This window comes from Rhodnius prolixus, unplaced genomic scaffold (assembly GCF_049639745.1).
Source record: "Rhodnius prolixus isolate KJV_2025 unplaced genomic scaffold, Rpr scaffold_13, whole genome shotgun sequence".
Taxonomy (NCBI): Eukaryota; Metazoa; Arthropoda; class Insecta; order Hemiptera; family Reduviidae; genus Rhodnius; species Rhodnius prolixus.
Genome location: NW_027411583.1, coordinates 12482255 through 12499922, shown reverse-complemented (window position 1 = coordinate 12499922; position 17668 = coordinate 12482255). Strand labels below are relative to the sequence as shown.

Sequence of the window (17668 nt, the reverse complement as noted above, 5' to 3'; positions counted from 1 at the left end):
CCAGCGAAAGCGGTAGTAATAATCTTAGTGGCATTAGCAACTACATCTCCAAGAGGACTATTTTTTCCCCTATGTCCATCAAGATCTTCACGCGTATTTTAAGGTACCGCCCTCAAATATCAGTTCTGAATCTTCCATTCCTTAGGGGATGCTGAGTAGGATTTTATATTAAAATGAAAATCTTTTAAAACCTAAGAAATTATTAACAGATCGTCAGCTAACCTACAGGGGGGTTATTACACCCAACTAGGTTTTAATTTAAAAAAAATTAACTAAACCTTTTGATGTTTTATTAATTGATGCTTGTTGAACTGGCTATTTTCGCTGAAAATTGTTCCTTTTGTCAGATAATTTATTTAAAGATTAATTAGTGATGTTGTTTATTTAACAATGCATTATGTCTGGACGTAAAAGAGGTAGAATACACAATAAAAGCCGCGACCATTTTGTGAATTAGACCAAAGTTTACTTTGATCAATCCTACGCAAGGTTGTTCCCAACAAAGGATGCCATGAATTTTCTAGTACTTAAGGGAACCTTTCCAAACAAAGACCCAGAGACTAAAGTTAATTGTTAACTTGGATGGCCGTAACAGAATGGTACTAATTAATTGTTATCAATATTAAACCTCTGGCGCAAGCGTACATCCTGTTCAAGAGGCTCATAAGAAACAGGAGATTATTATCGAACGGAACAGAACTTCTCCAAAATTTGGGTTTTACAAAAAGAAATCTGGCGTGAACTTTAACAAGAATTCGAGACCTACAAAAATGTATTGTCGTACTGGGTTCGATTCCTGGTCTACAGGCCTTGGATTTTATTTAATGGTTAATATGAGAAATTTATAATAAAGTATGTTAGGCGGTTATAGGCTAGACCCGCAAAGCTAAGATGTATTGCGGTACTAGTCTAGCCCTTGGATTTTATTTAATGGTTAATATGAGAAATTTATAGTAAAGTATGTTTGGCGGTTATAGGCTAGACCCGCAAAGCTAAGGTTTTATTGCGGTACTAGTCTAGCCCTTGGATTTTATTTAATGGTTAATATGAGAAATTTATAGTAAAGTATGTTAGGCGGTTATAGGCTAGACCCGCAAAGCTAAGATGTATTGCGGTACTAGTCTAGCCCTTGGATTTTATTTAATGGTTAATATGAGAAATTTATAGTAAAGTATGTTTGGCGGTTATAGGCTAGACCCGCAAAGCTAAGGTTTTATTGCGGTACTAGTCTAGCCCTTGGATTTTATTTAATGGTTAATATGAGAAATTTATAGTAAAGTATGTTAGGCGGTTATAGGCTAGACCCGTAATGCTAAGATGTATTGCGGTACTAGTCTAGCCCTTGGATTTTATTTAATGGTTAATATGAGAAATTTATAGTAAAGTATGTTAGGCGGTTATAGGCTAGACCCGCAAAGCTAAGATGTATTGCGGTACTAGTCTAGCCCTTGGATTTTATTTAATGGTTAATATGAGAAATTTATAGTAAAGTATGTTTGGCGGTTATAGGCTAGACCCGCAAAGCTAAGGTTTTATTGCGGTACTAGTCTAGCCCTTGGATTTTATTTAATGGTTAATATGAGAAATTTATAGTAAAGTATGTTAGGCGGTTATAGGCTAGACCCGCAAAGCTAAGATGTATTGCGGTACTAGTCTAGCCCTTGGATTTTATTTAATGGTTAATATGAGAAATTTATAGTAAAGTAAGATTGTTAGTCGCCTCCGTCCACGTCACCTAGATTCGGACTAATTCGGAATTTCTCGAGACTCTAACCGACACATGTTCCTCGAACTCCGAATTTTATAAAACTTACTTCCTTATTAAATTCTTCCCATAATAAAACAACGTTGGAAAGGGCTGCCCGTTCGCTCTAGGCAGAGTATCCTTATCCGTCCCTTTGGGCTAGTAGAAGAGACATATCCATTTCCCAAGGTCGTATTTTCATATTATCTCCTGGAATTTGTTGAAAGTTTTCGCCAATCCTGGTTTGAAGACTTAGAAACGATCATCTACTTAGATAAAAGAGGAAAAATTTTATTTTAAAAATATATATCGCAGAATATATATTTTATTATATTTCAAGTTACGTTTTTTATGTATTCAGTATTTTACTTTACTGTTGACTTTATTTTTTTGTACTTTTTGCCGGATACTTTATTTATTTTAGTCTCTACTTATTTTACTTTTTATTTTTTGAATATATTTTTTGTGGAAACTCAGCGCTAAAAGCAAATAAAGAATAAGACCAAAGAAAATCATTGGAAAACTAAACTTTACAATAAAGAAAATGTTATGGAATAAAATAAGCAAAAGATGTAAAATAAAATTGAAAAGAGAATGTTCGATAAAGTAGATAACAGTGTCAACTACTTCTCATAATAAGGACGGAAAACAATGTTATCTTGTGTTGTTTGAAATTAAATATCTACAAGAGTGAATCTCTCTTTTCCGCCTTTTCCTATATTTCGCAAAAGAAAAGTAAATCAAGCGACAGGAAACCTTTTGAGACGGATATATTTGGCGTTTTTTTCCTTGCTTACTAGTTGGTAACTTGTAGGACATAAAATAGATCGTTCGAACAGAAACATGATTCTTCCAAGCATGACATTAAGATTGTTGACAGTTGGAGGGGGGTATTAATTTTGAGAGATTTCTTGGTCTTCTGACACTTCGGTGAGGGGCACCTCAAGTTTTTAGTAAACATTCCGTGTTCTTGTGAACCAAGAGCCACGAAGACCCAAGGCTTCGTGATACTTTCACAAGGATTCATTACGGATATATTAGTTCCGTGCGCTTAGAGTTAGATATTTCTTTTATTACGTTATATTTCTGAGCCAATTTGGTAGACAACTGCTGCTAGACAAGTACTGTGACTAACTGTATGGTTGGTTCGTATTTAGGAAATTGGAATTAGGAAAGGCGGGTTGCTGGGAATGGGAATGGCAGGAAGTCGGGGTGCACGTCAAGAATAGATGGTGGGCGGTGGGGTTATGATATATTTGGTGGTATTGTGGCCCCCAAACAATTTGATCAAGATTAAAGCACGCCAGGGTTTCCGCAGCTGGAAATTGGTATCTCCTAGTTGGTTCAGAACCCACAACTTCCGTTTTCTCTGTTGTACAACAGTTATTGAGCTGGTGAGAAACGATGAAGAAATGAAATAGTTATTTAAGTATGGAATTTTTTTCATTTTGATTGATTTTTTTCTATTTAAAATGAAATTCAGCACCAAGTGAATTGATTACGGATTAGAGAAAGACGATAGAGGAAGGAAGTAGTCATCATGAAGGTCATTTACTTCCTATCGCGTAGCCAATCCGCATGTGTAAAGTGTCAACTTCCGGCGATGCTTTTTTTGGGCATATTTAGTTCGCACAAACTTACAGACGAACACAGCTAGTAATGGGAAGTAATATATTTTTTTTAAAAAAAAAGCTTTAAAAAAAGCTGAAACCACCGGCGGATTATTGCAGCGACAGTGGGGGGGGGGGGAGTGTCACATATCCAATTAGTATCACGTTATTGATGCCGTTAGTAGCAGTTTCAGCCTTCGATTTTTGCCACCAATCGATTTATTAGCAAAAAAAAAAAAAAAAAGGAAACATCAGGTCTACGTTCGCCAATTTAAAATCCATTTAAAACGAAAACATCACTCGGCGAAATTACTGTTTAATAAACCATACTTACATTGTTTTCGAATGACCATAAAAGCTGCATTTAGAGTTCCCAAACTTCCAAAAAAAGAATCTGTTCCGCACTTTAGGAACCATAAAACTTTCCCTGAAATGAATTTTCCAAAAGGGAAAATTGCTTCCAACATAAATTACAGATGCCCTACCATAGTATTTATTAGTATTTAAACACCAGAAAACTATGAAAATTCAGTACTTCCACTTCATTCAGGTAGAATTTACATCCAATTGCCAAATTAGGTGTCGTGGACGGAGCCGACTAGCAAACATACTTTGCTATAAATTTCTCATATTAACCATTAAATAAAATCCAAGGCAAAGTCCCCGGGAATCGAACCCACTAAACCAACAATACATCGTAACATTGCGGGTCTAGCATCTTAACCGCTCGGCTATCGTGGCGACTAGCAAACATACTTTACTATAAATTTCTCATATTAACCATTAAATAAAATCCAAGAGTTAGACTAGTACCGCAATACATCTTAGCTTTGCGGGTCTAGCCTATAACCGCCTAACATACTTTACTATATATTTCTCATATTAACACATTAAATAAAATACAAGGGCTAGACTAGTACCGCAATACATCCTAGCTTTGCGGGTCTAGCCTATAACCGCCTAACATACTTTACTATAAATTTCTCATATTAACCATTAAATAAAATCCAAGAGTTAGACTAGTACCGCAATACATCCTAGCTTTGCGGGTCTAGCCTATAACCGCCTAACATACTTTACTATAAATTTCTCATATTAACTATTAAATAAAATCCAAGGGCTAGACTAGTACCGCAATACATCTTAGCTTTGCGGGTCTAGCATATAACCGCCTAACATACTTTACTATAAATTTCTCATATTAACCATTAAATAAAATCCAAGGCAAAGTCCCCGGGAATCGAACCCACTAAACCAACAATACATCTTAACATTGCGGGTCTAGTATCTTAACCGCTCGGCTATCGTGGCGCCAGATTTCTTCATCTCTAACGTATATTATGTTTTGAGAATGTTTAAATTTGAATATTTATTTTCCTGAAAAATCTGTTCCATGTTATTAAAACACTTTCTAAAAGCCCACTACTGGAAATAGTATTTGTTATCTTCAGAATGTTTTTTTTTTAAATTTTTATTTATTTGATGGATTTTCTCTCAGAAATTAGCGAAAGTGTTCATACATATATTTAGGTCAAAAGTTCAATCATGAACAATTCTGGACAAAAAAAACCTTAGATTATAGTAAAGTACAGTTTAGGCCAATGGAAGAAGTGACTGTTTGATCATGCTAATTAGAGTATTACCTAATTTCACGATCATCGGCATGGGTTGCAGAATTATTGTGCCCAAAATGGTCCTAAAACTAGATAATCAAGTCCCTAGAGTGTTTTTCAGCACCCATAATTAAGCCCTCGGACAAAAAGTTAATTAAGTTGCAACAATGACATTGCAAAGGGTGAATCTATTAATTGGTTAGAGCCAACTGAAGGCCCTGGTAATTACTTTATCAAAGTTTGTTTTTATCCCTAATTACGAATATTTTCAGCTAACAGCCGGCCACGCAACAGGGTACACCCACGCATCCCAAGAATTGGAATGGTCCAACTTGGCCAATCAATGTAATTTTACGATTTAACGCTGCTTTACGGTATTCATTACTTCCGTATCCGTTCTTTTTTTTTCTTTCCATGTTAAAGTTAAGGAGTGCTTAACTACGCTTGTGATGGTTAGGCTAAGCTTAAAACCACTTCTTCCGCTCCGGACCGGACATGTATACTTGTTTCTATTAAGTTTCTATTAATTGAAAAACTTTAACAAGTTTACCTTTGTCAGGAAAGTTGTTGAGGAGCGTAGGTGGTAGGGTAGTGAAGCTAAGTTTACAAAGGACACCTGTCAAAACACAACTGGACACTGGTCAGCTGATCGGATGAAAGTTTAAATGACTGGAACTTGCTGAACTTCCACTCCAAGCAAATATTGGAATTCTTTTCAGGTCAAAGGGCCAACAAGTACACGCACAAACACACGGACACCTTCTCCAATTTTGTCCCTACTCTGAAGTTTGAAATTTATAGTTTTTTTTTTATGAGCATGCCTTTCTATGTCCTTAAGGTCTCTTCCTCCATTACAGGACACCTTTCTTACATTCTTAGATCTCGAACGACAAAATTTATTGAGTAGCTCAAAACTTGTCCTATCTCGAAAAGTGGCCCTTCAGCATATAACAAGTTTAAGAGGAAGTTTGTTAACTTAGTCTACTTCGAGTCTTCACCGGAAATGAGTCTTCACTCCATAGAAGTAAAAAAACTATTACAGTGTAAGGCAGAATGTGAACGATTCACACCAGACTGTGAACTCGAGCACGAATCTTAACGATGATAAAAGGAATACAACTAGAAACAGGAACTACAAAAGAAATTCTCCTAGAATCGTCCCTCTAATCTATTTATTACAGCAATAAGATCGGATTACCTGTGGTCCAGGAAAAGGTGTGAGGTGAGAAGCTACAGCGACCCAACGCGAGTAGTGCTACCTACTGACCTACAAAACCCTTCGCACTAATTATTTCCAAATAATACAACAACAACCACGGCCATATTTATCTGACTAATAAGAGATGATTATTACATCATAACACTGGCGACTAGATCGTCTAATATTTCACAATTAAACTTAAGATCATCTCAAACAAGATTTTAATTAAAGGTATATTATACAATAGTCAAAGCTACCTTGATGGACTGCGTGAAGAAAATAAAATAAATATTTTACTTAACATATAATAGACCTTAATAGAAATATTAGTGGGGGGGGAGAAGGTTCGCAGTTTGATGATGATGATTGATGAGCATTAGTTCAGAGCTTTTTCCAACACCGTTAACTGTATTTAGTACCAGCCAAAGTCCAGCAACCTAGCCAAGCTCCCGATTTCTAGTTTCCACAAGGAAATATCAGATTTAAAGACCCCCCCTGATTCCAGGAAAATCCATTGTGCGCTAACTACGAAATATCTTTAACATGAAAAATTAGAGGAAACTGAAAATTTACGATTGGCCTCCGCTAGGAAATCCGTCTGAATCCGTAGCTATAAAAAAATCTCTTCAACTGAAAATACAATTTTTCCTATTGAGTTTCCTGAATCCTGGGATTAGGGATCTATTATTCTTATTCTTATTCTTCTTCTTAATATTCTTATCATTATTATTTATTTTTATTTTATTTTTTGTGATTTAAGGCGCGTCAACATCTAAGGTTATTGGCGCCCGAAGCTTTTTTCAGTGCACTGCCGGTCTCTGGACAGTGTTCTCTCGTTACAGACAACACTGTCCATAACCGGACAGTCAGCTGTAAGAAGCTCCTAGGAAGAAAAAATCTAAGGGTCAGCAGCTGGATTCGAACCCGGGACCTCCGCGTGGGAGTCCAGTATGCTAACCGCGTAGCTAATCCGTTCCCTATATATTATTATTATTATTATTATGTCATATTATAGTAAAAATCTAATTTTTTACTTACGATACTACAGGTAAATTAGACCGGAAGTAATATTTTTCTAAATCATTTCGTTGTTTCTTTTCAGACTTTTTTTTAAAATGGCTTCTTTAAAGTAATCAATTGTAATATTTAAGTGAAATAGTTTTTAGTATAAATTGTAAGTTTCAAAAAAAGAAAATTATCAACGTAAACAGCGGTATTGTTTTGTTTGTTTTTTGTCCGACATGAAGTAAAAATTATTCTCTTCGTTATCAGAGAAGATAATCCAGTTTCCCTATTAAAGAATAAACCCTATTCATAATTTACCCATTATTCAGCGTTATTGTACCTATCAACTTAACTAAGGATTAACTAAGAAAGACCATTTTTTTGTTGGAAGAGTTTGAACGGTTGGGTTAAGAAAGACAATGACTGGCTTAACATCCGGTGCACCAAGATACTTTCCAAACTTCAACTAAATCTTCCGTCTAGTCTCTTGTAGGAGAACATATTGCGAAATGTTTCAAAGTTTAAAATTGCGAGTTTTCTTAGGCTGTATGGGTGGTCTCTGACATTTCTTGGAATGGCAATAAAACAAGAAATGTGCTGTGAACTCTCTCTCACTCGGTCATCCCTCCCTCTCTCTCACACAGTCTCTCTCTGTCTCTCTCTCAGTCTGTCTCTTCTGTCTCTCTCTGTGTGTCACTCTCTCTCTCAGTCTGTCTCTCTCTCTCTCAGTCTGTCTCTCTCTGTCAGTCTCTCTCTGTCACTCTCTCAGTCTGTCTCTCTCTGTCGTTCTCTCGCTGTTACTCTCTCACTATGCCTCTCTCTCTCTCTCAGCCACTCTCTCTCACTCGGTCTCTCCCTCTCTCAGTCTCTCACATTGTCTCTCTCCCTGTCTCACTCTCACTCTCACTCTCAGTATCTCTCCCTGGGTCACTCTCTCTCTGTCATTCTCACTCTGTCCCCTCTCAGTCTCTCTCTCTGGGTCACTCTCTCTCTGTCATTCTCTCTCTGTCCCCTCCCAGTCTGTCTCTCTCTGTCACTCTCTGTCTCTCTCTCTGTCTCTCACTCAGTCTCTCTCTGTGTCACTCTCTCCTCTCTCTGTCTCTCTCAATCTATCTCCCTTTGTCTCTTTCTCTGCCTCTCTCTCTGTCTCTGTCTCTCTCTCTGTCTCTGTCTCTCTCTCTGTCTCTGTCTCTCTCTCTGTCTCTGTCTCTCTCTCTGTGTCTCTCAGTCACTCTGTCTCTGTCTCTCTCTATCTATCTCCATTTGTCTCTCTCTCTGTCTCTGTCTCTCTCACTCGGTCTCTGTCTCTGTCTCTGTCTCTCTCTCTCTGTCACTCTCTCCTCTCTCTGTCTCTTTCTCTGTCACTCTCTCCTCTCTCTGTCTCTCAGTCTCTCTCTCTGTCACTCTCTCCTCTCTCTGTCTCTTTCTCTGTCACTCTCTCCTCTCTCTGTCTCTCTCTCTGTCACTCTCTCTCTCTCATACAGTGTGCGCCCGTAATTGCCTCATGCAGAGCTAACTATTATTCCTTGTTGCAGAAAGTTCCCGAGGGATGGATTGGAACTCGAGCGAGGAGGTCGGGAGAGCACATCGTGCAAGGTAAATATATCGCAGCGTTTTGTTCAATAATTAATTTTATGCTTCTGGTTTCAAACAAAGAGGAAGTGAGTAATAGTGCAGATCATGAGTTCGTACTACACCAGACAGGAAATGAAATTTCTCTGTTGAAGGGGAGGAAAAAAACATTTGCTCCTCTTTTCTAGAAAATTAGCATTTCCTCTTAAACCATTTTTTTGGTTCAGTTTCTGTGTGGTAACGGAATTTGAATAAAATGTTTAGTTTAAAACTTCCGTAACGGCAGAGCGGACGGACGATCTTGTGTGGGTTCCCAACTGGTTTGTTTGTATCAGAAAATCTGTTTTATCATGTTTTAAAAACTTACAACTTCTAATAAATAAGTTCAGTTAAAATTACAAGCACATCATTAAATAACTAACTTCTTAAACAAGCATGTTACTTAAATTATTCTCGAGAAAGGGTAGAGCAGGCAAATAGGGTAATTATGGTGTATTCAAAGTTCTGCCTCATGTTCTGTTGTATTTTAGACATTGTTCCATGTTCTAGTATTATTATAATTAATTACATGTAAAGGAGCCAAGTTTTCGAAAAACAAAAAAAAAGAAAAAAGAATCTCCAAACAGATGTTCTTTGGGAACATGGTTTTTCTACAAACAGCTGTTAAAGTTTAGTTCAGGCTTTACTCAATTTCATGATCACATAATTTAGCCTCAGGTGTTTTTCCAGAACATTACTGAAAGTAAAGGGTGGATAGGATTGGCGACGTCATAGTTGAGTGGGTTAATGTGCTTTAATCCGCTTTTGACGTAATTAAAAGAAAAATCCTCATCCGGCAAGTCTGGTCAAAAGAGATGGGAGAGATACCACCAACAAAAATACAGTTCAGGCTTATGTCCCGGTCTTTTTGAACAGCTCAGATCTAAGGAGATTTACCGACGCTGTCATATCCACCCACTACTTGAGTTCAATCTCTTTAATAAGTGTAGAATCAGACGGGGGTTTGATGTATAGGTTACGGAGTTGTATGGGTGAGATGCCACTTCAATCTCGTGAGAAATAATTTTTTGTATTTATTACAGAAAAAAAATCAACTCTGATTTCTCTTAATGCTAAGTTCAAAGCTCTAACTCAAAATCTTTCTTCTAAACTTCAAATACTTGAATCATACTTTTGTATATTTTGTTATAATATATATTTTGTTTAGAACCATACTCCAAATCCATCCCTCGAAAACTGCCCTAAATTTTATGGATTCAAGATACATCTTAACTCTTAATATTACAGGGAAAACTTAATTTATAAAAAAAAATCAATACGAACCTAACATTTCCCTAATTTTAATACATACATTAATCAGAATAAACTCTAGCTGGCACTGGTATAAATTTTGTGTCAAAATCCCGCCAATTACTTTGTTTTCTTTGTAGGAAGGTTATTAAATGCTTTCCCGGTTATTATTTTACTATCTTTCCCGTTTACACAACTTAAAACTAAACGATAAAATTAAATTTAAGTACCATGCAGTTATTGTAAATAGTGATATTGTCATTTTAAATCAGACAAGTGATAGATTGTGAATTACGACGTCTTATCATTACGTGTTCGTCCAGTCATGTGAGTTTTCTTATTATTTATCCCACAAAAATTTTAAACTAAGTTTCTAATGATAAGAATCGACTATAGATATTGTTTTATGGGATTGTGATTTTGATTGGGGGATTTGATTTTGCTGACGATGTAGAGGAAAGTATTCACTATTCAGATCGCGATACCTATTCGGGAGAGAATAGAGTTCCTATTTGCTAAGTTTTTGGTGATTAGCTATCAGAATTGAGATTTACTTCATTTCCTATTCATTGATGTTCGTTCAGATAAAAGAAAAGAAGCTGAGTTTAGAAAATTTGCGGTTTTTGCAAACCTAAAACAGTAAATATGGTATTTTTTTTATAACCTACTTTATTATGTAGTATTCCTAATGGATTATTTACAATCAAATTGTGTAAATCCCAGCCGCTGAGTATTGTGAATGCTCTAAGAGCAACTAGAAGTCTATCAGTACTAACATTACGCCCGAGGTAGTCCTAAGGAGATTGTAGCTGGCAGGATTCAGGGTTATAATAACCTCATTCTGAGACCGCACTACTCTACTCCAAACTAAATTCTGTTCATCCAGGTTTTTTGCTAAGTCGTTCAAGATTACAATTATCATTTATTCTGTTACAGACTGTATGCTGGTCACTAGCGAAGAAGGACACTACTACTATAAAGCTACTTCAGACGATACTACAGTCTGCGGAATCTACTTGATGTCGCCACCAAATAGAATTATAGAAGTATATTTTGATTATCTGGATGCACCTTGCGGTTCAGGAGGTCTAGTTTCGGTAATTGTTTGTATTTATATGCTCACTTTTTACAAGATTTCGATCAACTAGAAATGCAACCTTTTTTTAGGCGATTTTTTAAGATTTTTTTTGTTTGAGATTTTGGGAATGCTCGGGCTCCCTGTCAATACGTACCCGACACTAATCACTAATGCCCGAGCAGTTTCTTACACTGCCCCCCCTTGTATTAACTTCGCAGAACTTAATTGCAAGTAGAGCCGTCCAGATGATGACAGAAAATTAACGACTCTGAAATTTATCGTTTTTCTCTTGCAATTTCAGCAGCAAAATATGTTTTGCAACAAGTCAGTATTTCAGATGATTGATTTCATTTGGTAAATTTTCCTAACTTTAACATCATATCATCCTCGGATTAGCTCCGTAAACCATGGCGCCCTCTCTTCTTTTTTAGAGCCATCTGATTTAATTTCACAGAGTCTTAAGTTTTAAGTAATTACTTGATTATTGTTTACTTTAAATTTAAAAAAAAAAAAATCATGTTCCCCGAATTGTTTTGCAAACATAGTCTCAGAAAAAAGTCACTTTAACGAAGTAATTGTAGCTTTGAAATGAAAAAGTAACCATTTATGTACTTCTCAAACAACTTTTCTATTACCTACGTAACCAAGTACCTCATCTCTTTCACTAAAAAATAAAAACCCATGAACAAAGAAATCCTGCCAACATAAAAACGAGGTATTTTAAAAAACTATCCGTTAAATGACGAAAATGCAGTAAAAATTATCAACCTTCTCTGAAATTCAATTGTTTGAACAGGTCTTCGTATTTACTTGAAATTATCAGTACTTGTACAGTTAACAGTTTCTTTTTTTTTCTTTTTTTTTTTTTTGTACTCTAACAGACCCTGCTGTTAAAGCAAATAACCTCTCATTCCCCTCATTGACTCTCTTACTTTATTTAATAATCAACAGTGTTGCCACTTGCAGGTTGAAAATATAAGTACACAGTGCCACATTAATTTTTTGTACAAACAATAAATTCTCGTATTACTTATTGCATAATTCATGTAACCTCCCTGAGGTTAAAGGTAAACAAGGTTATACTAAGGTACAAACGTTAACTAACTGCATTTATTATTTAATAAGTACAGCCTTGCACAATGTCAAGTTGGATTTTTTTTTTTTTAATTTTTGTGTTTATTTTACCTACTTTTAGTAAGAGACGTATACGTGGAGAATTTATGAAACTGATTTTTCGCCAGGATTTAATGTTTTGAGGATTCCTGAATCAGCGTATTTTCTTCTGTTACGCAGTCTGGTTGGAAATGGAAAACAGAAATTTCAATTTATGTGAATGTTAAGAATATATTTGTTAATTATTAATTAAATCAAATAAGAAAAGTATGTATACACGAACAAACTTTGTGCATGTGATACATATATGTACATAGATATTTATAAACTTTCATTTAAATCTTGTTCCAAAAAATAATAGTTCGTCAGTTCTGCTGAAAGGAGGATCCTTTTTTAAAAAAATGTTTTCAATTTATTGTACGGCTTTGCGTTCTAAGTAGGTAATGTTCGTAAAAAATGAAACGTTTTACTGAAATTAGAAGTTTGAAATTAAAAAAAAAATGTGTAAATTAGAATTCTTGTAAGTAAAAGTCGTGTAACTAACCTCAACAGAATTGTTGTTTTAAATAAAATTCTAGTTCAACTCAGAAAAATTATTGCTTCCTTTATACTGACTTGACCAAAACCATATGTTCGGAACATCTTACGGTTGGTTATTGAATTCAATGATCTTTGGCAAAGCGGCAAAAACAAAAACTAGAAATAGATAGAGTTGCTCTATCTTCGCTTTGCTCGCCACTATGCGCGGTCCCATATGTTTACTTGTGTTTGATTTCGCCGCTTCGCTCTTCGCTATCATCGCCGCTTTGCTCGCCGCTCCACTATGGTTCCAGCCTAAGGCTGGAAACATAGTGGAACGGCGAGCAAAGCGGCGCTGATAGCGAAGAGCGAAGCGGCAAAAACAAAAACTAGAAATAGATAGAGTTGCTCTATCTTCGCTTTGCTCGCCACTATGCGCGGTCCCATATGTTTACTTGTGTTTGATTTCGCCGCTTCGCTCTTCGCTATCAGCGCCGCTTTGCTCGCCGCTCCACTATGTTTCCAGCCTTAGGCGAGCGGCGATGATAGCGAAGAGCAAAGCGGCGAAATCAAACACAAGTAAACATATGGGACCGCGCATAGTGGCGAGCAAAGCGAAGATAGAGCAACGCTATCTATAGAGAGTAGAGCAAAGGGTTATGACATGTTTGATTTCTTCGCTCTCATCGCGCTCAATTTGTAAAGGTTATTGCTCATAGGTTATGGATATTGTTACATTTATTGGTTTAGTTTGTTTAAAGAAACCTCTGTGCAACCATAGTATTTGCGAAGATACAATAGTTTTTAACAATTAATAATTAATAGTTAAAATTAATTAACAATTAGTAGTTAATGGAGAATTCAGGTAATTTTTGCTACATTTAATTTGGTTCTCATTCCCTTAATGCTAACTTTCATCTAAATACTAGGCAAAATTAAATTACATTTTCACGTCCTACTACTTCTGATCAGAATGAATTCTCCAATCCTTCTTCTGTAGCGTCGTACTACTCCAGTTTTTCAGATGAACAACATTAATTTACGACAAATCATGGTGTAGTGATTTAATAAAATTATTGTGTTTTTTAATTGACTAATTTCTTTTTATCTGCATATATTTCTATTTTATTTTTATATATTTTGATTTTCTTATCTTAAAGTAACTGCTAGGATTAATTGGGTTACCCAGATTTGTATTTAGTTAATAACCTACATAGTTAATTTTTCTATATTGTGCCTAACTCTTGTTATGAGTTGTATTATTCAAAAACAATAAAATTTGATTTTGATTAATGGGGTTACACTGGGCTAGTATGTAATCAAAATGTTGATAAAGACATTCGAAATTCGCATGAAACTTGCCAGGATGCTCCCGAAGTTGTTGGTACTAGTGATGGAATTCACCATATTCATGTCTAGACTTATTTATGTCATGTACACTGCAGCTCCTAATACAAAGCTGCTGCAAATACCAAAGTTTCAACCAAGAATTTTCATATAAAAATAATTCCTCCATCTTGTTTTGTCGAAAGGAGAACGCGACTAAACTCGTCACTATGTGCATGCGACTCTTTGCTCGCTGCTCGTCGCTTTCTTTAGATCTGAAGCAGCTATCATCGCCGCTTTGCTCACCAGCCTTATACAGTCTAATACCTTACAACCAATTTTTCGAAAGTCTTCGAAACGTAACCTTTCGTTAAAAACACAAAATTGTGAGTGAAAATTATTATAATTAATAGAAGTTAAGAAAAGTAATCATTGCAATAATAGTAAATCGCGTAAGTGTTTTTAATACTTTTGTAAAATTATTTTTATCTTTCATAAATGATATAAAGTATTTGTCACTACTATTTGAGTTCTTGAGTTAAAAAAAAAAGTATATAGAAATTGTGGCTGTTTGCTTCTGAGATCTGAAAACCTGAACGAAGGTTAGGTACATAGGTTAGGATAGGTTAGGTAGATATATAGTTACTATTTATTTGTATACATAAGGTAATAACTAATCATGATTACTAATTTCAGTTTGTTGACGGATGGGAATTGAACGGAGGATATTTACCTGGCCTAATGGAACACAATCTACCGCTGAAGGACAGAATCACCGAGTTCTGTGGATTGACAGCTCCTACGAGGGTGTTCACTTCTACTCAGAATGCAGCCATGATACAGTACAGAATACCAAAAAGAGGACGAGGTTTCTCGTTTAAAGTTAATTTCCTTAAGAACCTCAATCGTAAGTGGCCAGTCATCTTCAAGATTTTATTTCAGCACTGTTTTTTAACAGATTTTTGTAATACGTATCCTACACATGATGTTTTAGCTTGTAACATACTTGTGGAAGATGATGAACAAGTTTATACGGTTAGAAACTATGGTAAAGCTTCAAACTGCAGCCTCATCGCGCTGTATCCAATACACATGGCGTTGCTATCAATCAGTGTTGGAGTCACACCAAGTGGTGATCATTTTAAAATTGAAACCGGAACAATGCGCAAGGTGAGTCTTAATTTAATACTGAAAATGATTATGACAAAGTCTGAAGAAAATTCCATGTTTGTTCCTAAATTGATTTTAGCTTAGAGAGAGGTGCACCTGCTGTTATTGTGATGATTCCAGTCAGGAACGAAGTGACCTAGAGCTGGAGCTTGTACTATCCTGATTGGCCAACAATAATGAAAAATGAAAAGATTTTAGTTTAACCAATCATTTCCTGTTCGCAAAATTGGAACTTAGCCAAGTATAAGCAATTTGAAAGAATTGCATAGCGGCAGTTTTTTAATTCCATCTAAAGTTAAACAAAATATAAGACTACCTAAGCAGATCGTAGTTACAATTCATGATTCTGACATCTGTCAAGCATAATCTGGCGTAATTCTTAAGTGGGAGACATCGTTTAAACACGAAGTTTCCTGCCTTCCAGATGTTTTGTTTTATACAAGATGAATTTAGGCAATTGTGAATTAAGAAATCGATAACTGTAAATGAATATTTGGAAGAGCTAAAATTAATATTGCGAAATTCACGTAGAAAACGGGAAGTCCGCTCCGATCTTTTGGAGGAGATGGGTTCGTCCATCTTGTTTATTCTTGCAAACCTCCTAGCAAATATTGTTCGAGAATTCTTTTTAATTACCTGAACGTACATTCGTGTCATGTAACAATTTCATAATCATCATAATGTTCAAATGTGGTTGAGTAAACTCTTATTATCAACCTATCTTTGAGTGTTTTCATTCGATACAGCATCATCGATTGATCTAATTATTGTTTTTTTAAAATTGATTTTCAGTGTCAAGAAACAGGACTGAAGGATTTTATGGAAGTTAGTGGAGGAATGGATCTGCTTTCACCTAAATTAACTCAAGCAGACACTTTCTGCGGTATTGATTCCTATCCAGGTAAGCGATTCCCGTCTGGAAAAGTGGGACTTTTCTTTTTTTGCATTCTCTAACCCCCCTTCTAAGAGCGATTATGATAATCGAGTTTTTCTACATATAAGAGGAGGGCGCGGAAAGCTCCCCTCGAAGTTTGTGCCAGTTTTTCTAGTTATTCTAAATCGGTAAATGACCCGGTTTATATTTGCAACCTTATTTTTAGCCTAAATATTTAATATTTTTTTTTTTACAAATCATCAGTTATTGTAATACAATTTACAATCATTGATAATTCCAGCTGTTAAAATTCCCCGAGAGTATCTGCATTGGCAGATTTCTTTCTTCCTGTATTTGTGTAATCGGTTGCGTTTTGCGTCGGCTATGCTAGGAAGTTTTTCCAACTTGTTCAATATGCGGATTATTTATAAATAATCATTTATTATTTATAAAGTTGGCAATAAAATTATTATTTTTAAATCATAATAATAATAAAAATTGTTTTTTTATTCTGTTTCTGCGCCTTCTAGAAGGTATATCGGAGACGGTGCTGTGCGGAGTGTCCACAGTGAGACTGGTGTCTAGCGGCGAATACGACAACATGGTCACCCTCGCCATCCGTCAGGCCAAGGAAGAGGAGCTAATGACCGCATCAGTTGCTTGTCCTTTGTAAAGTAATGAGAAACACATTTTCGTTCATATCTATAGTTCAGCCATTATATATATATTTAAGACAGAAACTAATGAGGTGAAAGGATAAAGTTCTTCCTATTTAGCTGCGAATGACATCAATTTTGATTATTTACTTTTGCTAGAATGTTTTTTAAACATAATTCAAATTCTGTTTGCTCAATTTTGTTTTATCTTTCATTTGTTCAATGAGACTTTCGAATAGGTTGTCTAGAGTATAGTCTAGCCTCCACAAATCTCGCCAACCTTTTGGACCTCAATGAACCCTTTGTACTAAAAAAAGTTTGAAATCCCGCGGACCGTCTCTATGAATTCTTCCTTTAAAGTAAGCTTATTCATGTTTAAACATGAATTAGTACTTATTTTATTCATTGGCCGCACCTAGAGGGAGTTTTGAGGTTAAATTCACTCTCACTTCCTGGGAAAAAAAAGAAATCCCAATAATACGCTTTAAAAAAATGTCTTTACTTATTATTTTTGTTTACTTTTTTTGCTCTGAGACAAGATTAAATGGTATAATTCTTGTAGAATTGCAAGTAGTATGATTTCGCCGATTCTGGCCCGTTTTTTTTACTCGTTCATTTTACTATAAAAAATAATTCTCCAATCTAAATATTGGACGTAAGTTTAGATTAGATTGCTTAGGGGGTTGGTCAATCAGCCTGTGCCATCACGATCCAGTGAATCTGTTGTGGAGCCCTCCAATTGGAGCACCCTTTTCTGTCTTAATCTTGGTTCGAGTAGGCTTCTAAGTAAAACTGGAAGTCATCAGCGTTTCTTTTCAAAAACATAGAATTCTCAGTCGTACTTTTCCTTTACGCTGACAGCAAGTTCTCAATGCGTGTTGTGAGTGAGCTGATGTC

The 17668-nt window shown here is 35.7% G+C and overlaps 1 protein-coding gene across 2 annotated transcripts in view; it reads left to right on the top strand.

Annotated features, from left to right (window-relative positions):
- Positions 1–17668, top strand: part of LOC141448180 (corticotropin-releasing factor-binding protein) — a 38980-nt gene that overhangs the window by 20397 nt on the left and 915 nt on the right. Inside the window, exons 2-7 of one of the 2 annotated variants that reach the window (XM_074116331.1) lie at positions 8709–8769; positions 10972–11132; positions 14768–14978; positions 15066–15241; positions 16034–16142; positions 16646–16789. In XM_074116331.1, coding sequence (XP_073972432.1) covers positions 8709–8769; positions 10972–11132; positions 14768–14978; positions 15066–15241; positions 16034–16142; positions 16646–16788 — 861 coding nt within the window. In that variant the 3' untranslated portion in view covers position 16789. Of the gene's footprint in view, positions 1–8708; positions 8770–10173; positions 10363–10971; positions 11133–14767; positions 14979–15065; positions 15242–16033; positions 16143–16645; positions 16790–17668 lie in introns of those variants that run through there. The other variant, XM_074116332.1, reaches the window with a different exon arrangement.